The sequence below is a fragment of the Strix aluco genome, chromosome 1 (assembly GCF_031877795.1).
Source record: "Strix aluco isolate bStrAlu1 chromosome 1, bStrAlu1.hap1, whole genome shotgun sequence".
In the NCBI taxonomy this organism is placed as follows: Eukaryota; Metazoa; Chordata; class Aves; order Strigiformes; family Strigidae; genus Strix; species Strix aluco.
This window is the reverse complement of record NC_133931.1, coordinates 155,810,468-155,834,514: the sequence shown is the minus strand read 5'-3', so window position 1 is coordinate 155,834,514 and position 24,047 is coordinate 155,810,468. Positions and strand designations below refer to the sequence as shown.

Sequence of the window (24,047 nt, the reverse complement as noted above, 5' to 3'; positions counted from 1 at the left end):
TGTATCACATGTGGAAGATTGAAGGCTGAGTTGGGGAAATAACCATGAAGGGCTTTTGTTCATCATTCAGATGAGCAGATGAAAGTTTAAAAGAAAAAAAAGGTTTAAAAAAAGATGAGTTTTTGGAAAATACGACTCGGCAAGCTTTTGTTTTCCCACCCCTAGACTACTACTCTTCTGAAATGTCAACTGCATAGATATTGCCGTATAAAAAATAGGATGCCAGACATCCTCTTGATTCCCTATTGCAAAATCATGAACCTATGATTGTTTTGCTTGTACACCAGTTCTCCTAAGCCAGAGATGTAAAATCAACAGGTTGTACATGCCATCTTCAGCCCCAAATCTTTGTCTACTTTTAAAGTTGCAGCAGCCATCTTAATGTATAATTTTCGCTTTCTAATATTTCTAATCTTTCATGTGACTATGAATTATTGTCTAACCAAAAGCAACCTAGGTAGAATGGGCAAGAGAGTCGAAACATTTCTACAAGTTTATGGCTTGACAGACTCAACAGGAGGTAAAGTAGTAAAACCCATGCTTTTGTCAGTGAGGTGGGTGGATCAAACCCTGAGCATACAGCAGAAACAGACTGGTGGAAGAAGAAATCTGTGCTGATCTTTGCTCGTCAGTTTTCTGCTAGTAAATGCACTGTTAAAGTCTCTGTCAGCTGGGTCTTGCAGAATAGAAATGCGATCGCAAAGCGACTGGGGAAATCTTTTTGTGTCGGAATGATGAGTGGAGCTGAAGATATTGCAAAGGTGATACTGATAAAAGAGCATAGCAGACAAAAGGCATTTTTTGATGGAGACATACTCTTGGGTGTCTTTTTCTGAGCAGCTTCTGTGGTTTTTGAGCCTGTCTGTAGCCAGGCAAATGTTCATATCTAAACCACGAACTACATGAAACTTACTCAAATGTACATTTAATCCCATCCATTCAAAAGATGGATTGGGTTAATGAATATTTTGAGCAAATGTAGTTTTTCATGTAGTGTGTGAAACTGAACATTTGAAATTTGTAGGTGCATGTGAAAGCCAACTAGTTTTGGTTATATATGGTATGTTCATTCATTAATTCCATAGCTGAAATTCAGAACGTAACAAAAAATTTACCTGCATTCCACAAGGCAAATCTATTTAATTTTATACACTTTTGTCTGAAGCCCTTTGTGTTCAGGAGTTCACAGTATACAGTAGACTTAGCATAGCTTTTGAATCTAATAGTTTTTTCTCCTTTTCATGGTTTATTTGAAATGGTTCTATAGCATTTGTATAAATAGGTGTTTTGATGGCTGTTTGCATATATATCTTCATTTTCACCTAAATAGTATTTTTAGTCTGTAGTACCACCAAGTCTATCTGCCATGAAAGACTTGAAGATCTGAGCTTCTAAAGCACTCAACCTTTGGAAAACTCCATTCCATAGCTACAGAAGTGAATGACTGACATGCCACCCTAGTAGTGTTTGCATTTGGCTTTAAAGTTCTTTGATGCATGGACCGTCTCCTTGTTAAGAGTTTTCTGCTCAGCAAAAAGAGCTCTCTTGCTGGAGGTTTTTGTTGGTGCGCATCGCTGGGGAGCTGATAGCTCTTGTAAAGATGCTAATTGAGTGATCTTGTTATCTTTTCACAGAATCATGTAAACCCAGCAATGGATTTTACACAGACCCCTCCAGGAATGCTAGCCCTTGACAACATGCTGTACTTTGCTAAACATCACCAGGATGCTTATATACGGGTAAGGCTTATTCTTGTCTTTGAGATCTGTGCAGTTGTCTGTTCACAGTGGTTATGTCCTGTTTACAGTTGACTTTGAAGAGAAGCTTCAGAATCCTGATATCATTAACAACAAACTCTAGGAAGGCAAGCCATGTAACACTGAAACATGACATAAGTCTGTAAAAGCTTTGGGAGAAAGCTGTACAGCTGTCTAGCCTGTCATTGCTGAGTTAAACATTATAGATATTACTTTTTGCAAATACTACTTTTTGCTTAGGCCTGCAAAGAGAAGGGAGATGAGTTTGTGCCTTTTTCAGATGCATGATGGATGTCCATGAGCTCAGGAATGAGTAATTGTGCAGAATTCTCTCCCCTGCTCTATTTCTACCAAAAACTGACAGGGTTTTCTGTGGAAAGGAAGCTTTGATGAGCAAATGCCTTGATAAGTGACTGAGTTGGCAGTGTCCTGAGAGTTAAAATGTTCCCACTAAAACTACTGCTGTAGTTGAGGTAATGCTTGGAGAAAAATAGGTAAAAAGCATCATGATTCACTTGCACAACCTGATCCTGCCCCCTGCCCACTCCACTTCCTACATTTGTTATTTCAAGGGTAGTTAAAGCAAGTTATGTGTTGCATCCTTACAAGAAGAGGCATACAGCTGAATAATACCTGCCTCTGAATAGAACTTTTCCTGACCTTCATTGAAATCAAATATTAGCCAAGTGTAAACCTAGTGAGCACAGATGGGAGTAGAGCATAGTCTAGAAAGTCAGTGTATTGCAATAGTAGGGATGGTTTAACTCCTCAAGAAAAAGCGCACATACAGACCTGCTTAAAGAAGGTTGTGTATAGCAAGGAGACAGTAGATGCACCAATCATTTCTACTAAAAAGTGAATAGTGAACTTTTAATATGCATTATCATCTAGTTTTTACTCAAAGAAGATCAGTGTGAAAGCTCTAATTGGTTTGTAAAGGGCCTGCTGATGTGCAGGCCAGGATGATGCATGGACATAATAGGAGACCACAAGATTGTAAGATCTGCTCTTTTAAATATATCTTTCTCCTCAGTCTGAATCTAGCAATAACTATAAAAAGAAACTGGGGTAGCATGCAATACAGCAATGTTTATCAACCCCTATAAACCCCTGAAATTAAGGGCTATTTCACATACTGGGCAATGAGTGTGTTTTCTGGATAAACTATGTGGAATTGTGGTTTTGTTTATTAAAAGAGCATTGATTACTGTTTCTCATTAAAATTTGGTAAGATCTGCACTGTGCTACTTCGTAGGCTTCTTTTGAAAATTCTAAGTTTAGACAATATACTTAGTAGGGGTAGCCAGTGATCCCAAATGAGACAGTCATGTTTTAAAGAAGTCTGAAAGAATTTAAAGAGGACAAAGAGCTTGCATTGACATCTCTCTTTTTTTTTTCTTATGTTTCATTTTCATGTTGCAAATGTTGTCAGAATAATTGGGTTCAGTGTAGCATGTAATTAGCCACTCTTTAGAAAGGACTTTGTTGCTGGCTCAGCTTTGTTTCTATAACGCAGTATTTTTGCTGTTACATTACTGAGAATTTTTGCTGTTATTTTGAGATGCCTGTTTTTATTCTTGTATGGTTATTGTTGGGAGAGTGTCTGGGTGCCTCATGTATTTCCTGCCTGAGAAAGAATACACGTACATGAGAAGTGCCATACTGAGGCATGCTCAGATTAAATTACTTGCCCAAAGCTGCTTTGGGAACTGTTAACACACCTTGGGAGTATCTTTCCTGTGTAGTTCTATTTAGTGCTTATACTAGCATCGCTGTCATGGTAGCTCACCCATCTGCGGTGGTCCACCTTGTCATGCTGACAGCATGCTGAACACCTCTGACATGAACAGTGTTGTGCAGCTCCTACAGCATTACTAGTCTTTGATCACAAAAGACACCTACTTCCTATCTTTTAATCTCTTCCACTTACTAGCTGGTATACAGTAGTTTCCTGTGGGTCCTGGCATGCCTATTTCCTTCTCATTTTGAGTTCCTTATTTCACATCTAACATTACCTTTTCTTCATGGCCTTTGTCTCCCAAAGCTCCCATAACACCAGTTTAGCCTACTTGTACAGCTTCTTGAACTTACTTATTTTTTCAGATATATTTCTACTCCTGTTTCCTTAATAAAAATTCTCTGTGGTCAAGGTTAAGTTTCCAGAAGAAATTGTTAGTTTTACAAATAATGCTTGCATACTGAACAACTTGTTTGACAGCAGATCTTCTCTTTTTTCATTGTTGATACTAGGAAATATTTTGGTTCCTCGGAGGAGAGATTATTTTCAACTTGGCCCTTTGCAATACAGTTGATTGCTGTAGCGTGGGTTAATTCCTAAGCCCCCAAATGAGATAATACTGCTGTGCAGTAATTAAAAATTGAGACTGGAAACCAGAGTTAGTCTGAAACAAAGTTGGAAAATATGAAGTTTCTTCTGACAGAATGTGGTGTATTAAGCAAAGACAGGAAGGTCATGATGGTTTCACTGAGTCTATTGGCAGTGCTGCACAAATCACTGCAGTCTGACCTGCCACTTTCTTAGGATGCCCCAGCTGCATGGCCCTTAGTAAGGTATCTTCTTGTATTACTGAAAAAAATGGATAAGGAGAAGTTAGAAGGGAAGACAAGCAGTATGTAATCTCTTCTCTTTTCATTCCTTGTTCTGCCTCTCCTAAGTGATTCTGCTTATTTGCATAATAAATAGATTAGTTAGGTGGGAAGGATGTCTGAAACTGAAGTGCCCTGTGGAGGGGTGGCAGTGGGGCTTCAGAGACCAGTAGCAAACAAAAGTACTCATAGGAACTATGAGTAAATACAGTTTCAATGTGTTGAAGAAGATGGGTATAAAGGCAGTGGAGGAGATGGGTAACTCTGTGTCTTGAAAGCAGAAGGCATTTGCCTTCACATGGGTGAAGTAGGAAACAGAAATAACCAAACTGTTTTTTCCTGTTTGATTCTTTCTTACCTACTTCCCCACAATCTATTTCTCTCATTCACCTTCTTCCTGTTGGATACTTATTCCTGAAATTACAGTAACGTTTTCTTTACTTGTTGTTTTCCTTCAGATAAACACGGTGTTGTTTTTCTTTATTTAGACTTTGAGTTAATTATTTTTGAATCTATTTTTTATTTGCTGTACAATATGACTGAGCCTCCAAAAGAAAGGCTGTTTAGTGGAGGGGAAAAAAAAAAAGTGTTTTCTTTGATTGGGTGATATCCTTAGCTATCGTTTGGATTTTTAAAAAGTTTCTTATTAAATTATTTTCCTGTTGAGTTAGCTTTTCTTTTTTTTATTAATTGTCTGGTGCTATCGGTGACTGATATGCCCTGCATTTTTTTCATGTTCCACTTAAATAATCAATCGCTACCGTCAGAGGCTCTGCTTTTATAAAAGGTGGTGACATGGTACATGGAATGCATTGATGGAAGTAATGTTGAATCTCTACAAGAAATTTTAAAATTTTCCACAGGAAATAATTGGCAGCTTCCCAAGCTACATAATTATAGGACAGTCAGAGTGTATAATTAAAGTTAACAGTGAAGAAAATGATTGGAATAAAGCTTTGTGACAGATAATATTTTTTTTGTTCTTTTGGAGCAGACAAGTCCCCCCCTGGTTCCAATTTGCTCCTTTCCAAAACTACTTCAGCTTCACATTCTACTAATTTTAAAAATAAAATTATAAGTTACCATTTAAAACAGACTTTATTCAGTGCAGACATCTTGAGATTTTTCTTACTGTTAACTTGTAGTAGTGTGCCTTTGAAACTTTCCTAGTGTAATAACGGTCTGAGGAAAAACCTTTCCATGGAAATACTATTTTGCCACCATTGCTATTAGTATCTCCATTTATTGGTGCTTTGTCATTGATTTGTTTGAGAATTTGTGGTGCAAGACTATTCAGATCCATTTTGTTTTCAAGATACAATGAGGAGAGAGGTGTAAATCTATGAAACTGAAATCTTTTGTATTCATATGTTTGTAGGCATGTATTAATTTGCCTGATTTTGTTTTTTGTACGCATGCACTTCAGTGATTGCTAATATTGATGTAAAATAATGATATTTACTTAATTTGATGTAAAGTGCAAGGTAAAGGAACCGAAATGGAGCACTCCTTTTATTTGTAACCCAGAAGGAGAAATTTGATAGTCGTCCTGTGTTTAAGTGTACCATGTTTGTGCCTGGGATGCTTCTATAGAAACACTAGCTTTGCAGTTTTGATAAGTTGACCCCTACATGTTCAGGCAGCAAAATCAAAGCTACTGCTCCAGTTGTGAGTGGACCACCTTTCATCTTGGATCTTGGCTAATTTAACAGTGTTTCCAGGCAGAAAGAGCAGATGCCATTGGGTAAACTGAATTTACAGCAACTACACCTTAGCTTCTAATGCACCACCATTGATGCACCTCTTTTTTTTTTTTTTTTTTTTACATTTTCCTCATAGGCATCTAACTATGGTGATAACCTTCATCTGGGAGGGAGCGTAGGATTTTACTTAAACATTGTTGTATTTCACAGCAAGTCAGCTGAGTCATTAAGAAGTCCTATACAAAATTGTCTCTGGTGTGGTCCACATTTTGCATTGTAATGAATTTGCTTTTGATGACTGACAAGTTGGTGACTTGTCTATATTTTTCTTCTGCCCTTATGACCAGCCATATTCTAACAGGTCTCACTGCTTCTTTGGGGTGAGATTCTGCCTTGAAAAGACACATACTGTGTCTCCTTGCTTTGTTTAATCACAGGAGATTGGCGCTTCAGGTAGAAACTGCAAATAAGCTTAGCAGCTCCGGGTCTGAGCATTGGCTATCCCCTTATTTGGATTCTGCCAAGCTGGCTACCCAAGTTTATGCCCAATTCTTTGCTACTTTTTAGATTAGTAGGTTCTTCATATGTGTAGGGAAAAATGTGTTCCTTGGAAAGAGATCGTTTTACTGTAGCCTGAAATTGAAGTCACTCATCTGTAGAAGAGGTTTCTCCCTTTTGCCACTGATTTTATCTATTTCATGTGAATATTTGTTAATTATTGAATGTAAAATTTTCAGTATAAAGTGTTGTCACCAGGGTGGGAAACCAGTGTTGAAATCCATGGTGAAAAGTTGAGTTTATTAATCCCTTGGTATGTTTTATACTGGATCCACTGCTACTACATTTTTGCGAATGATGTGTAAGATATATAGTGGTATAATAATTTCTGTTCTTGTATTTAAAACAATTTTTAAAAGGTATTAAAATGTTCCAAATCAAAACAGTGTTTGGACTTTGGTTGCACCAAGAGTTATTTTGATTTCCTGAATATTAAAAATTGAGCTGGTTTAGGGTCAGTAGTAGAAATTCCCCTTTCCCCTGAATCTGCTGAGCTGGAAAATCGGTTATTCACACAGCTGTGATGCAGAGACACTTCTTCCACAGCAGCCACTTGAGTTGCTGCTTTTGGGGAGGTTGAGGAGGCACTTCTTTTCCTTTTGAAGCTTTCAGAAGTCACAGTGGAGGAGCAGGTGCTGTTTGTGAGTGCCGGTGATGCAGGCAGGAAGATTGCTGGCATCCTGCAGAGACCTTTCAGAACTTTAATGGGTTGAGTCACAGTCAGACTGTCTGCCGAATACTTTCTAACCCATGCAGTTGTTGTATAGGAGGCTGCCTACACATCCTTCCGCCAATTCACAAAGTCTCCTCATGCCTACTCATTCTAGCCTGATCAGATATGAGTAGTCCAACATATAATTTCAGCATTTTCTGAGATAAAACTGAGCTTGATTTCTGCCATGCCATTTTTTTCACCAGAAATGACAGGAAAAGGGATGTAATTTATTTCTGTTCTGCTAAAGGTAGAGAGAAAAATGAGCTTTGTTAAGTGAGTCTTCCTGACGTGTCTTGTGAAGGAATACGGTTTTTCATGAGACCTAATTGCCTAAGCCCAGTGGTTCCCAGCCTATTAATGTGTTCTTGTCTCCTCTTTTCTCTGCCAGTCTTTCCATTCTCTGTTCTTACCTTCCACTCAGATATCTAACTGGTTTTCTGCCTGCCTTTGTTGTTTTTTTTTTTTCTCCCAAACATTACTCAATGTCTCTGCTTTCCATAACAACACACCAGGAAGTTGGGATGGTTTTGCTCCAAGGGCCTTCATCACTGATGGCAGAATTGAGGTGGGTCCTCTACGGTAAAGAGGCAAAAGCCTGGAGTGGCTGGTTGCAGGGTAAACACAGAGTTAAGTTAGTACTGAGGGAGGAAGAGAATTGTAAGGGAGCCATGGCATCCTTTGCACAGCCCCCTGTGGTATGCACTATGGGTTATGTATGACAATGTTACAGTCCTGCATATGTTCAGATTATTTCTCACCGGTTCTAGCACACCTCAACTTTCCCATGTGTGTGGAAGCTGTTGGCTAAACGAGGTCTTGATCCAAAGGTCCCAGAAGTTGTTGCAAGTCTAGCTATGGTCTTCAGAAGGTTTTGAATCATACCACGAGTTGCAGCAGTAGCACAGAAAGATTTAGCTGGTTTTTGTTGGAGCCATGATACCTCCACCTGCAAAGCTGAGATGTGTATACGTGGGGAGAGAAGGCAACTAGCTATGGAGTCTCACAGCTTTTCCCATTTACTCTGTGCCAGGACCTTTTGTGATGCTACTTTAGTTGCCAGTCTCATTGATATGCAATAAAGGTCGATGCTTTTCTAATATATCCATTCCACAATAATGTTAGGGCACTAGTAGGGCCTCTTTCACATTATGAAAGAAAAGAAAATTCAAAAACTTGCTATATTCTACAAGTACTGCAGTTTCCTTCCCTCCACCTCTGCCACGGGTGAGCAAGGAGAGGATTGCAGGGAAAGCATTACCTTCTTACATTTCTGTGGGACATGGAAGGAGAAGGAATACCTGGCTGGTAATTTTCAAACTGGACCAGGTCAACATCAAATCACTCCTTGCCTGTGCCTGTGGGAAGTGAAGAGCACATCCTGGTGCTGCTTCTGAAGATGACATGGCAGCAGGGCCTTCTCATCTTAGGTCTTACCACAATGCTTTGCAGTGACTTGGTTGATTCTGCATGGAGTGGCAAAAGAAAGGAGGAGGATACATAATATTTCAAGACAAACCACTGTGTATTTAACTTTTGGTGGAAAATAAAAACAATACAATTATGCTTCATGATAAGGTGTTTGTGTGAGAAACAAAATTTATTCCTAGGTAAGCAACTGCAGAATCATCCAACTTTAGCTTGTGATAGTTTGGCACTAGGTTTGTTATAAAAGAGGGAGGGAAAAAACACACCATAATTTTCCAGAAGAAAACCAACTATTGGAAATTTTAAGCCATCTTTGTTAGAAGTGTTTTATGGCCACAGTCAAACTGGCTGTAATATTGCCACGACGGTTGGAATTCACTCTCTTACCTACATGTTGTTATATAATGACATAATCTGATGCTTTCCTTTTCCTTCCTGCCCTGTCTGACTCTGTCACTGTCTCCTGGCTGCTTTACCATAGTGGGCTCCATGCCTGCTGTTCGCAGTTCTCCCTGGGAGCTGGGTTACAGTGCACTTAGGAGATGCACTGGTTACCCCCCAGGTGCTTATTCATAGTTGTTCATGACAAAGCACATATCAGACTCTCAGTGTCTGATCCTTAACACAGTCCTGTAACTAGATGTCCCTCAAATAACGCACAGCTTTGAGTTTGTGTTTCTTGTGTCAGTGGCTCCTTTCTGCTTTTTTTGTGTCTGTAGTAGGTCTCAGCTCTTCTCTCAAATCTTGGTTTAAATTGCAATTCGAGTGCCCTCCTGAGGAAGGCAGACATAACTTGCTTTATTTTAGTTCTGCCATGAGGAATTTTTGTAATGCCTCAGGAAGGCTGAGATAAGGGAGAGAGGAAGCATGGGAAACTGAAAATAAAATAATGAAGGTAAAAAGACAGGTTAGAGAGTACAGTGCTGAGTGAAGGATCTCAGAAGCACGCTGATGCTGAAGTTGAGGCAAGTGTCAAGGTGCATTCAGAAGCAAGCAGAATTGGTGAAGAGGGTGAATGGAAACTGAGTCTGTCTGCAGTAGTCTCTTATCCTTCTCAGGAAGCATATCCTTAGGACTTGCTTCCTAGAGTTACTTAAAACATCTAAATGAAGAGGAAATGGTGAAGCCTACTGTATGTGATAAGGAAGCTTAGGAAAAAGAAAAGCAGTGTCAAGCAAAGGAAGAGCATCCGTGCAGGTTTTGGATATTAAGATGCTGCTTGACTTTTCATTTTGGGGTCTAAGGAGGTTTTTACCATCTTTACTAACTAGCTCTCTGAACCTCTTGATATTAACCTACAGCAGACTGCTAGAAAACTTGGTCTCTATTAACATAGGATCATTTTTAGATAGTACTACAAAGTAAGTCAGGGGGAATGCTCCTTTTTAATAGTGCAGCAATGCTTGTTGAAGTGTCTGCTGTGGGATTTATTATAAGTATTGATGCAGCTGTGGTGGGTCTTGCCTTTCACTTCTTATTTACTTCCTAATCATAATGAATCTCTATTCCATTGCCAAGCTCAGAGGTTGTTTCAGGAATCTCAGAATTACATCTGTAGTTGCTGTGGGCAGTATACTTTGAGCCAATTTCATCTTCAGTGTGAGGGATTAAGGGATTGACTAAATCAATATTCCTTCCCAGTGAAGAAGGAGTATTTCTGTCTGGTGTTTTCATCCTCCTGGATTTTAGTGAGGAAGCTTTTGACTAGACCTGTGTTCAAAACTTTGCCTTTTGTCAGTCATTAACTCTTAGTTGCAGGTATAAGCTTCATTACTGAAGCTGATGCAGAATTTTAAGCCCATGGTAGTCAAATGTGGAAAATTTTTCATTTAGTCCACTGCCTCCCTGAGGGTCTGTTTTGTGCTCATGAGGTAGTGATAGACTTGATGAATAATTCAATGGAAGATCATAAAGTTAGAAAATCTTTTGATTTTTTTTCCCCGTTTTTTTGCTACTAGAGATTTTGCATTATTCTTCTGTGATCTTGGCATGATACTTGAATTTATTTTATGTTATCATCCATGCCATTGGTAGATACCTTGTAAAGGCAGGTGAGCCTTCTTTGGGTGATGCTGAGCACCACTGATTGTAACAGAAGGGGAAGTACAAAAGATCTTGCAGTTAGAAACAGCAACCAAACATATTCTCTAAGGAGGAATATTCTTTCCTTTATCTCTCTAAATGCTTTGTTGGACAGTTGGATGTTGGAGGGCTGCCTTCCACTTTTTGAAAAGACTTTTAGCTTCAGAGGAAACGGGGTACTTCAGGCAATTCATATGGCTAAATCCCAGAAGAAACTCAGCTCTCACCAGTTGCTGACCAACACTACCTGAAACATCTACCTTGGGAAACGCTGTCAGTCCTTCATTTCTCTTTCTGATCACTCTCTGGTTTTGTTTGGTAATTGGGAAATGTTTCTCTTCCATTTACAGCAGGAATTTGTAAATAGGAGAGGAGAAATATATGTAGTAGGTAACTTAAAAATAGGAAAAGCTGTACAGATCTGTGTTCTGCTACAAATACCGTCAAATTCCCATGCCTTAATAGCCTACAGAGTTTCATCTGTAGAAATGTCAAGAAAATGGATAGCACTGGTTTCCTAAAAATTTCACCTCCTTGCATTTTTAAAAACATTTTTAAACCTCTTCCTTTCTCCTCTTCTGATAGCCAATTCATCTCATTGTTCTTGTGATATCATTTTGTTCTTATTCTATGCTTCTCTCACTCACTTGCTCTTTTTCCCTCCCTTTATCTGAGCTGCAGTTGTTTCTGTTGGGTTTTTTGTTGTTGTTTTGTTTAAAGAACAATCTACTTCTTAAAATCAACTTTCTCTCCTGTCTTGGTTGTTAATGTCTTTTCATCACTCAAACTTTTCATGGCTGCCCTCTCTTGGTAATTTTCTTTCCCTTTTGTTTTCTTTTTCTTGAGATTTTTGTTTGGATTTTTTTGTTTTTCCCAAAAGAAAAAAAAATACTTTGAATGTTATGTATCATGGTGGTTTTCTGCTTTGCCTCATGGTAATGGGCAGTATTGATTAAAGGAACAGAGGAAGAGAAGAGGATCTGCAGCATTTAGTACTCCTGTACTGTGAGCTGGTTTTGGTTTTTCTCTGTAGAACATCTAGCATATTAGAAGCTACATTTCCATGTTGGACCTTCCCAATCTGTAGCTTTGCAAGGACTAAAGAAATGAAAAACTGGCAGAAATAGATTCCTAATGTCAAAGTAAAGGGCAGCCAAGCAAATCGGAGTCTAAGTAGGACTGAAGGAAGATGGAATATGAGCCGGCAGTGTGTCTAGGTGGCCAAGAAGGCCAATAGCAACTTGGCTTGTATCAGAAATAGCGTGGTCAGCAGGACTAGGGAAGTGATCATCCCTCTACTCAGCACTGGTGAGGCTGCACCTCAAATACTGTGTTCAGTTTTGGGCCCCTCACTTACAAGAAAGACATGGAGGTGCTGGATCCTGTCCAGAGAAGGACAACAAAGCTGGTGAAGAGACTAGCGAACAACTCCTATGGGGAGCAGATGAAGGAACTGGGATTGTTTAGCCTGGGGAAAAGTAGTCTAAGGGGAGACCTTATCATCCTCTACAACTACCTGAAAGGAGGTTGTAGTGAGGTGGGTGTCGGTCTCTTTTCCTAAGTAACAGGTGATAAGACAATAGGAAATGGCCTTAAATTGTGCCGGGGGAGGTTTAGATTGGCTATTAGGAAAAATTTTGTTGCTTGAAAGGGTTGTCAAGCCCTGGACAGGCTGCCCAGGGAAGTGGTTGAGTCGCCATCCCCAGACATATTTAAAAGACATGCAGATGCAGCACTTAGGGATAGGGTTTAGTGGTAGACTTGGCAGTGTGAGGTTTACGGTTGGACTTAAAGGCCTTTTCCAACCTAAATGATTCTATGATTACATGGTGCCAAGAGTTCTCCTGCAGTGTCCATCATTTCTGCCTTTAAAGATTTGTTTCCCTTAAGCAAAATTTAACCACTGTACCTGCCAATTATGAAATGTCTGGTGGATCTGCAGTTCACTGTGGATATGTGAGGGGGAGGAGAAGGAAGATAATAGGGTGCAACCACTTCATGAGCATTAATGATAGACCTCCATTTGAATGAAGGTTGTGTGGGCTTCGTGACTTCCTCACTACTTTCCTTTCCTTGGTAAAATAACTGTTGTGACAGAAACGTGAATCAAGCCAGCAGTGCGCTATGTAGACATATAAAAGTATTTTCAGTCTAGAGCTATGTTATGTTTCTTTTCCCTGCTATTGTTTTCACTAGTTTATGAAGTAAACATGTCCATTCCCTGCTTATTTCTCCTCCATAACCAGAGTGATAAAAGAAATAACATTAGAATCATGCCCTTATCAGCTGTATTTATAGCATTTTACTTTGGAACAGGATATGAGTCGCGGAGTCGTGAAAAGAGTATTACAAATATAATAATGAATGTTGTAAATCTGTTGCCCACACTAAGAATGATTCCTCTTTGGGTATTTGTAATAACCTCTTTTTTTACCATTGCTGTTTTTTACAGAAGATACATATCTGTCAAATTTGCCTACAGATACTTAGATATAGTAAAGTGCCTTCCATCTTCCTTTCTTACACAAATGTAACGTGTCAGCTCTGCCTTATTTTGCACAGCAAATCCTAAAAGATGATGCTTGCAGAGCGTGTGTCTGAGGATCATTTCAAGGCTGCTTTACATATTGATTACTCAAATTGCCATTTAATTTGCTGTATAGCAATACACAGTGCCTTAACTATTTCTCTGGAATTCTTATTGATTGCTGTAATTCTGCCTTACATTATATGCATATACGGTGTCACCATTAAATATTTATGTGCTCATGAAATGTTAATATGTTGGGTTAATGTGAAATTCAACAAAACGCATTTGCCAGAAGCGAGCAGGAATGCTGATCCGAGTGCTTCCCTTCCCCTCCCCCTTACCCTTTCATTTTGCCTCTTCATTGATTTTATTACCAGTGTTTCTCTGCTGTATCTAAATCTGTGTCAAAGCAGCCCCCTGCTCCAGTATGCAGATTTTATGTTTTATTATGTGAGAGATAAAACACAGTAATAATAAAACAAGAGAAGTGATCTCAGGGAGGTGTTGAGACACAGCTTTACATTGCACTTGTGCTACTCTATCATCGCTCCTGCATGTGGATATGGAAATGTAGCACTTTCCTCCATGAAAGAGACTGAAGCAGGATGACTCATCCAGAATGCAAAGTCATATTCGCATGTTCCTTGAACAGTGGCTGCAGCAACGTAAAACAAAAATTGCAGGGGTGTTTCTTTGATTTGGTACAGCTTTTATCCAGAGATGACATGGAACAATTAGATGTAATTTAAACCAAAACTTTTAGAAGGAAAGGTAACTTTTCTTGGCAGACTGGTGAACATGATTCTGACACAATAAAAATTTGTAGGGGTCAAATATTTATCACATCCCTAATGACTTTCTAAGCTTCTGTGGGAAGACTAGGTGATTTTAAAAAAACACCACTGGAAAACAAAATAAAGTGATCATCCACTCTCATAACACAGAGAACAACCATCCTTTGACATCCCTGGGTGATGGTTTGGGAGCAGAGTATCAGCTAGAAGCTGCCCTTTGTACAGTAGGACTAAAATAGACACCTACTCAGTGAAGAGGCTTTGGCATGCTATGTGAAGCACCTAACTTTCCTACTTGCTTTTGGGTTTTCACTCTTTTTCCACTTTTATCTTTTAACTGCTTCACAGAGAAGGCTTCTTCTGCACATAGGAGAGCATGAAACAATCACAGCTAAAATCTGGGGAGGGAGGGAAAGGTTTTGCTGGCATGCAGTGTTGCATCGGTGCTCTCCTCCACCTCTCCTCCTGGTTTTGGGTGAAGTTCCAGCCTTGGAGCCTTTTGCAAACCTTTCTTTACTGCCAAAATTGAAAGATTTAAAACAAACAAACAAACCCCAAACCAAAACCACAACCAAGAAAAAAGCCAAACAAACAAAAAGCATGATGAAGATGGGAGCTAAGGAGACAGGAGGAATGCAAAGCAGAGAGCAATGTCTAAACACCTGTTTTTGAAGAAAATTTAGAGAGCCTCTGAGGTTTTCTGGTGCTTGGCAAAATCTCTTAACTTTGAAATTCATTTTCTTCCTGTGTCCCTCATCCCCAGGCTGTGCAGCAGCTGTTCAGGATGTGTTTTGTTTCTTTTTTTAAAGTGTCAAAGTTTGTTACTGCAAAGACAATTCTTACTGTGAATCAGGTTTGACCACTTTTTTTCCCAGTCCCTATTTTGCTCTCTTTTCAGGCTCACAGCTTCAATGAAATCTATAGTATTTTTCTAACTCATTTTTTCATCTACAGTGAAATCTCTTGTTTAGTTGCAGTGCTGGGGAAAACTTTATCCCAACTGTATCTCATATGGCAGAACTTAATGGGTATAAAAATGTGCAAGGAATTATTTTCTCCCATTTATTTTGGATTTTCACTCAACAGATAATATAAAGGCTCTCCTGAGTCATTTCTGCAGCATTTACAGGTTTGATGCAAAGAGTGATAGTTCCCTGAAATGTTTTGCACACAAGCACAAGTTTCTTCCATAACAGAGACAATGTGCAAATTTTCTTCCTTTGAGGACCTCAGTTTGATTTTTGACCCTTGGACATTTTTTGGAGCCTGAATCCAGCTATGCAGTTTCTGTCCCACTTTTTTTTAATAATTCCTTCTAGGTATGTTCGTGTCTATAAATCATTATATCTAATTTCCTTTATCTGGCAAATTTGAAATGAAACTATTTCTTTCTCTTTGGCTTCTACTGCAATTTCTCCAAGCCAGGGGTGGTGCAGAACAGCAACACTGCATAGGAATGGCAAAGCTTCCCAGCTGGTCCTGGAGCAGCACTGCTTCTGTGTTGCTGACTGCTTCAGACATCGGTCATTTAGCTGGGGGACGGGCTAAGCTTTATGAATACAGCCTCCATGGACAGTTTCCTAAATTCAGCCTGGTTTATCTTGTAAGCGTTGGATATGGAGAAGAGTACTTCAGCTGATGGGTTCTTCAAACTGATGATTTTCCATTTCCATTCCTCCTTCAGATTGTCCTGGAGAACAGCAGTCGAGAAGACAAGCATGAGTGCCCATTTGGCCGAAGTAGCATTGAGCTGACAAAGATGCTGTGCGAAATACTGAAAGTAGGAGAGCTACGTAAGTTGACCTGTTTGTTTGACCTCTAAGAACGATGGAGTGAGTTTAGTGATACCTAAAGTTTATTTCAATGCAAGAATTTTCTTCCAAGAATCGTTTCTTAGTATGGTTACACGTTGAACACTGGCACTCAAAATGACAATGTCTATTTTTCTTACTAGTTTGTGGTGCTTACCAGGGATGAGGGTGGAGTAGGGGAAGTGGGTACCCGGTCTTTGAATCTCTTCTATATGAAGCAGGGCAGCTGCATCATTTCTAGAGGGGTCAGTTCATTTCCTGTCAGGTGATTTGGTGTAGGAGACTTCATGGTCTTACCTTTCCACAGGCTTGCCCATAGGTTGGTTTTACATGAGTATCATAATCGTTCTTTGTGGGATTGCTCGTCTGAACTGACACATCCCATTTTCTCTTAGATATCTAAAGCTCTATCTAAATACCAGATGATATATGTATCATTTACTTTAACAGTGTGATATGAAATATTGTATTTTAATACAGAGTAAACAAGCTGTCTTTGGCTTCGATTGCAGTCCCTTGACAAATTGTTAGATACTATCAAACAGAAGAGCATGTCTGTATCTTCATTAGCCTAGAGTGTTGATGTTTAACTCCATCGATATATATAAACTTCAGTTACCCATCAATAATGTTTTGGATCCAGCTGCAGTCTTGTTTTGGCAAGCACTACCAGGAGCTTCCTTTTCTTGTTGCACAACTCAGATGCTTTGTTTACTTCAGAGACATTTTTTCCCTTTTGAATTTTTTCCATAATAAGGATTTTTCTTTTACCTTTATACCCAAGTCCATGAAATATAATGAGATAAGAGCAATGCAAAAGGCATCAAGAAAGCCTATAGGAATCATTGATTCTTGTTCCTACTAGCTCTGCAACAGACATCAAAAGCTCTGTTTTAAAAGTATGATTTGGTTGTTAATATGTCTGAAGCTTTTAAATGCAGTGTCTTGAGAGAATTTATTGACCAAAGGAAAAACCTGTCTCTGTGCAATGGGTGCACAGGCTAAAACCTGTGCATTGCTTGCAGCTTCCAAATTGACAGTCTGTATTTGACAGACCCAGATAAACAATATGATGTTTACTTTCGCATACCATCCTAAGTAAAGCAGAGTTAAGGAGCGCATTCGCTGTGTCTATAAATAAGCAGTTTAGCAACTATTTTAGATGTATGGCAATGGTAATGTGTTGTGTAAGGTTCAGACTGTAGCAGGCATGTCTCCCTTAAAATAACCTTACTGCTGCAGCTGAGGTGTACTAATGCCAAATCATGCATGATAGGTCTGTCTGAATTTTCCTGCCAGTAAACGTAGGAGGGACATATCATCTCAACAAAGCTGTAAGCCTATTTGACTTAAGTGCTAAAGATCAATTTTATTTTTACAAATGCACAGAAAAATATCTGAAATCCAAAGTACAGCTTTGTGCATGATGTTTTTGTGTATGTCCCATCACTCCATGGGACTTGCACTGCATTTTGCTGCTAAGAAAGATGATTGATCTAGAGGTTAGCCAGGTGTCTCAGACTTATTCCTTGCTGTGTCATAAGAAGTCATTCAATAAATAAACCTCTTTTTTGCCACAGATATGTTTGTTGTCCACATGCAGGGTGCTATTAGTATGTAGATGATTTGCCATGTATAGTACTGTTTGTTCCAATTGCTTCTAAATTCTGCAGATAGCTCTTTTCATGTTTTAACTTTTCCATTACCTGGTCTTTAAAGTGGGGACTGTGAATAAAGTAAGAGGATTTGAGGTGAGGGCTCAGTTCCTATATGAAGAAAATATGAAATGAAAGCTATTTTGCTATCTTAGTTTTAGAAAGAAAATGAATTGTCATATTTTATTTGCTGTTTGGGTTGTTTTTTTTTTTTTTGGTTAGAGTAGCTCTATGGTTTGGGAGTGTGGGGGTTAGAAAGAAAACTGAAAAATTCCCCAAGAGCAGCTGTGGCTAAGGGACATTACCTGTTAATGTTCTGAAGCCATTTGCTTTGGCGTTATTGAGCTGCAAGTCTGTGGCATGAGAGGTACGCCTGTTTGCGGCAGGCTCCCGTGGTGTTCTTTCATAGGTATGTGACGTACGGAGAAGATTTGATGCTGAGAAGTGCACTGGTGCTTCTGTTGATAGAAGCCAGATGTAGCACTACTGACTTCTGTAAAGTCACGCTAATCTACACCCACGGAGCATCTGTCTCTGGACGCAGCAATAAGATTGCGTCATAGCCTTATATTCACAGGGGACAGAGCTAAGGTTACCTCTAACTCATCTTGACAATTCACCTGTTCACCAGTATGTTTCCTTAATGGTTTTGTTTATGTGGAACTCTAATTGTCATTTAAAAGGGCTGTAATAAAATACACCTTTAAAATACTGTACAGAAAACACATTTCTTGAAAATGGCTGTTGCAGATGCGCACCTTAAATGACCTGTGATCAGCAGTATATTTTATTGAGAAGTGCAAACTAGAACTGGCGTCTTAGGAAAAAGTATGTTCAGGTTTATTCTTCACATGAAAATAAACACTGTATTGCTGAATAGGATTGGACATCTTCAAAATCAGTAGTTACAGTTTAGGGCAAAGGTGTCCCTGGTAGCTTGTATGTGATAGGTTTCAAAATATGTATTTAGCCTGCCAGTGTTTCTTTAGAAATTCAAAACTCATCATTATTGCATTGGAACATAGAACTTTTTTTCTAACAGTTTCTGAATTGTATAATTTAAAAGCCACAATAAATGACCTTTTGCTCATGAAATATTCAGCAGTAGAAACTTTCTTAAAGTGCAGAGTAGATAAAAGCTGCTAGACTGTCCATTATTTATGAAGAGCACTTTAATGCTGATTATATTCCCCTTGCTCCGCTGTATTAAATACCTTCAGGCAACAAGAAGACATTTTACCATTTCTTTTTGGTTCTTTCAAGCATGCATTCATCCCAGCAAGGACTCACAAGAAAGTGTTTAAGGCATGCCACCTCTTCTGCTTTTGTATTTCTCCAAATCCAGGTGCTGGACAGCTTAAATTTTTGACTTCAGTTCCAAAATATTCATGACTTGGAAATTCATCTCTTCTTCAGCAAAGAATTTTAAGTATATGTTTAAATCTTGTGTAAATAAAGAAAGCTCAAGTGCAAGCTGTAACTGCTTTACAGAGGTGGACTTGTGGAGTAGAGGAGCTAAAACTTAAGAGAAAGGTTGGCGTAGTGTTTAAGTAACATGGAAGTTAGAATGAAACATGTCTATAAGCTTGGCCAATGAAATCTCTGAAACAGGAAAGAGTGGGATATTTGACTATAAATCTTATAATCTTGTGCTACTGTTGCTGTTAAAAAGGCATTGAAGAGAATGGCTTTACTGAGTACTTGCCAAGGCACTCATCTTGGCAAACACCATGGTAATTCTCATTTCTCCAGTAATAGCTTCCTTTGTACATCTTGGCTTACAAGGTGATTTGCTTCTCATGTGTCTTGGAGCTGACACAGGACTGTAACACCCAGTGGTCAATCCTCCTCACTGCTGGAGTGATGACACTCCACATCCCTGGTACACTGACAAGTTTACAAAGAGCAGAAAAGATCAGGCCATCCGCATTTCCTCCTAAGTAGCTATGAAAGCTCAGGTAACCTCTATCTTCCCTCTTCTTCCTTCAGGTTTCAGTACATGACATGCATGCTCAGGGGAGAAGGAATACCCACAGAACAGATTCCTGGGCTTGCTGGGAGGCAAACAGAGAAATGTAAAAATTAAAAACAAGATCCAAAAGACTTTCCAGAACTGGAGTTGGTAAATTTAATGGGAAATTTATAGTTCATTAAAACCTAGTATTTGTCATAAGTAAGAATTTGAGCTCATCGTTTTGCGTTAAGTAGCACTAATTCTCTCTGATCTGTGCCTACAATGCCCAGTTCTCTGTACCTCTGCTCAGCATGTGACACTGTTCCTACCCTCAAAACCCCTTCAAACTCTCATTCCTGGTGGAAAGTGATGCTTGACTGTGTTACCTGATTTATGCAGAATTAGTACAGGCTTGTTGACTTATTTCCATACAGGTTCAACTGAAATTGTTTAGTGTTGAAGCTGACGAAGAGGCTTGTAGCTGATAGAGGAATGATAAATTAATGCTGTGTGTGCTGAGGAAAGACAGTGCTACCAATGGAGCAGTAGTCGAAAGATGTTCATAAGCCAGTATCATTGCGTGCCTGAAGTTATTCTGTAGTTAAGGCATGTCAGACTTCAAGTATTTTTCAGTGTATTTTTGAGCAGGACACAGATGTTCAACTGCCAATGTTCATATTTGATTGTTTTGATGGGTGGTGTTTAGGGGCTTTTGCAAAAATCTGCACTCAAGCTTTATGACAGACCGCAGGGGTATATGCCACATGTCAGATATATGGATTGTCCTGTTGGATAAACAACTTCTTCACTGGGTTTTCTTGCTTTTCTGTCACGGGGAGTTTAATTGCCACGGGGTTTTGTTAGATTTGATTAATTTACAAGATTTTTTGCCTTGAAGGAGAAGATCTAAATGCCAATGTAATACAATGCCCTTGACGTTGTTGTTTGTGCACGTTCTTGCTATAGATTTCTCATTGTAATTATTGCCCAAGTTGCAGAATTGAAGTGGTCTAGAAACTCTTACATTATTGTCCCTTCAATAAATACATTATTGTCCCTTCAATATATAGAACATGCTGGCCATTAGAAGATACACAGTGATATTCACGGTTGTGCCCGCTGAGATGAAGGTAATGAAATCTCATGCTTCAAGGAGTAAGCTGTTTGCTGCAAGGGTCAGAAAGCACTTTTTTGTCTTTGCACAATTTTTCCTCTGCATTGCAAAATCCATAATGTGCAGTGTAGTTTGTTTCTGTTGGTCTTTCCCTGAAAGCACATTGGTCACTGCAGAATCAGCATTCCAGACCTGAGGGCTCGCCTGGTTTGATTTTCCTTTTGCTACAGCAAATCCAATATTTTTATGACTCAATGTCATATTTTAAATTTTTTTCCCCTTGCTTGAAAGCTAATTGCCTTTTCACCCTCCTCTTCTTCCTCCTTCTCTTAAATTTAAATAGAATAAAGCCCCAGAAATAGTAAATAAAATTAGATAAGGGAATTTTTACTGTTCTCACATTTCTTCTTGCAATTTCATTTTCTGTAGACTGAAGCATTTTATGAGTCAGGAAATGTTTGTCAGGAAGCTGAAAAACTTTGCTGGCCAAAAAGGTATTTAGTGAGAAGTAGCAATTTCTGTTTCATCCTGACCTCTCATCTTAGCTTTAGAATATAATAAAATAATTAAAAAGAAATTCTAACCTCCTTTGTCTTAGTTTTTCTACTGCATTCATTCTCACACATCCACCTTTTTATCCTCTTGCCCAAACCATCACAGTCACAGCAAAAATGAAGCAGATTTTGAGTGATGGCTAGAAGATAAGCAACATTTGAAAACAATTTCAGTAGCAGTGAAGGGGGAAAAAAATTATCTAAAATAATCCATGTTGATCTTGCGTTTTAAGGGTTCCTTTGGAAACATTCCTAGCAAATTAGCCATTCCTGACTACAGGAACATTAAATATGCTTGTCCCTCTTGATGCAAAGCTAACTCCCTTGTTGAGTAGTCTGAATTGTACTTTTGTATGATAGCAGAATCTTATTTTATCAAACCGTCCTCTATTTCTGTTTGCTGGCACAGTCCTGCAGGAGAGACAGAATGAAACTTTCGTTTTGTAGGGAGATACTAATTTCTTTGCATTTAACCTCTTCTTACTCTAAAAAGTCTCAACCTCTTCATCCTTATGGTAAACTGTGAAGTCTCTACAAAATATCTACTGTAATCTATGAGAGTATGAGCAACGGAGCTGCAGACACCTTTTGAGCAAGATGTTTCATTTTCACCTCTGAGTGACAGCGAGACAGATTTTGGAATGTTACTTTCCACACATGGTACTGTTGGCTTCAAAGCTGGCACAGTGTTGGCTTCTGGGTCAGTTAGCTAGACACCCTGGTCTGTCTAGTATCCTCTTGTGTTCTTTCCTATTGTCTACAGCCATATGTCTGCTCTTTGATGTCTTTGGAGCAGGGATCATAACTTGTTTTATATGTGCGAAGTGATTAACCTTATTGTATCCTGGGTGCCGGATTCTTTAGCTTCTTTAAAATTACATTTACTCAATTTTCAATATTATTAATAGTAAAAAAAAGCATGGGGTATGTGTGTGGGAACTCAAAAAACACTTGATTAAACATGAAGCGCACTTTCACCTGGTGATGAAAGGGATAGCAAGAATCAAGACCTGGACGTTAAAAACTAATAAGTTCAAACTGGGAGTGAGGGATAGTCATTAGCTGTGAGGGTGCTGAACTAGGGAACTAGCAGAACAGAAAGCTGAAGAACGATGAGAGGAAGGGAAAAAAAAAAAAATCTTGATGTTGATTTCCTGTGATTACTGGAAGCTGTAGCTTTGGCAGATTTGATGGTATGGTAGAATAACAGCTGTAACTTGTTTTAATGTGGTTACCGGAACCCAATTCTAGGATTTGGAGTTGGTTTTTTTTTTTTGTAGGCTATAATGGACGATGTAGTAAATTAAAAGTCTGGGCAGATGTGACAGTAAATAAGAAATATTAAAATATTTTGGATTATTGCCATAAATTAAAATATTTTTGATTATTACCATAGGAAAAAGTATGGATAAAATAAAATCTTAAAAATTATCTCACATTTTTAAAACTCTACATCTCTTCTGAGCTTGGAGAACTTTGTTAGCTGTTCATTCTGTGTGTTCCACAGCACTTCTAGGTTTTCCAAAAAGGTATAATTGAATACTGAAAAATACAATAAGAAACTGCCCTCTTTCACTGTCAAACATTGGAACAGGCTTCCCAGGGAAGTGGTGGAGTCACCATCCTTGGAGGTATTTAGAGGATGTGTAGATGTGACGCTTGGGGACATGGTTTTCAGTCGTGGACTTGGTAGTGTTAAGTTTATGGTTGGACTCAGTGATCTTCAGGGTTTTTTCCAACATATATGATTCTGTGATTCTAATGGCATCTGCCTTTGAAGAAGGAAGTAGTAGGCAAAATCTTATAACAAAATTCAGGCTTTTAAAGTTCACTTGCAAACCTGCAGAAAGGCGCTTCAGACCGCTGAGATGTAGCCAAATGTTTGTTGCATATCTGGACCAATTTCTGTACATTTTATGCATTGGTCATTGTTCAGGGACAGTTTAATGCTGAGCAGATTGAAATTAAGAGAAGAATCATCTTGGAGTCCATTCTGGACCTCCTTGTTTCACTTTCTTTTAGTATTTTGTAAATACAGATTTATTAAAAGTAGCCAAATTCTCTTGTATTTTGCAGCAAGCTGTGCTTCAAATCTGAAGTAAGCCCTTATGGTTTCACAGCACTGCTGTGCAGCAGACTGGAAATTGTGCAGCTGTTCCTTTTAAGAGGCACGTAGTTGCTTAATGAATTGTACACAGAATTGAACAATGTCTGAAAGCCCAATGTTGTTTTAATGGCAACTTTCAGTGTATTTTAATGATACTTTGTATATTCCAGAAATGTTTATGCTGGCAAAACTGAAGAATTTTCAGGGTGGAAGTAAGACATGTTGCAGGTGAAGAGGTACACTTGAGATTTTGGTACCTGGAAAAGGCAGAATGATTTTGGGGTTTGAGGACAATTGCATTAGCAGGATGTCTGCTGAAATAAGAGCATTAACTGCTAATTCATGTTCTCAAGACAAGGCTGTACTTGCAAAGGCTAGAAAGTGTGCAGTATTCTGGGAAACACATGAGGCCTTGCAAAGGATACCCCCTTCCTTGAGCAGGTGAATATCCTTGTAACCACCACCCTACTGAACTGGCTGCAAGGTAGTGAATGTACCACTAATTGTCCAAGTTGTCCCTGCACATGGATGCTTGCAAGGCACTGGAGGCATTTCTGGATTGATACCGCCTGTGCAATCAGGTCCTCTGTTAGAAAGCTTTACTCTCTTAGAATTTTTTATCTTTGTTTAAGTAAAATAGATACCTTTAAAAAATTTGAGTCTGTGAAGGGAGCTTCTGAG

At 38.9% G+C, this 24,047-nt stretch overlaps 1 protein-coding gene across 2 annotated transcripts in view; it reads left to right on the top strand.

Annotated features, from left to right (window-relative positions):
• ELMO1 (engulfment and cell motility 1) overlaps positions 1-24,047 on the top strand; it is a 308,650-nt gene that overhangs the window by 140,356 nt on the left and 144,247 nt on the right. For both annotated transcript variants that reach the window (XM_074841559.1, XM_074841549.1), the window contains exons 15-16: positions 1,635-1,739; positions 15,856-15,964. In XM_074841559.1, the coding sequence (XP_074697660.1) occupies positions 1,635-1,739; positions 15,856-15,964 (214 nt within the window). The remainder of the gene's footprint in view (positions 1-1,634; positions 1,740-15,855; positions 15,965-24,047) is intronic.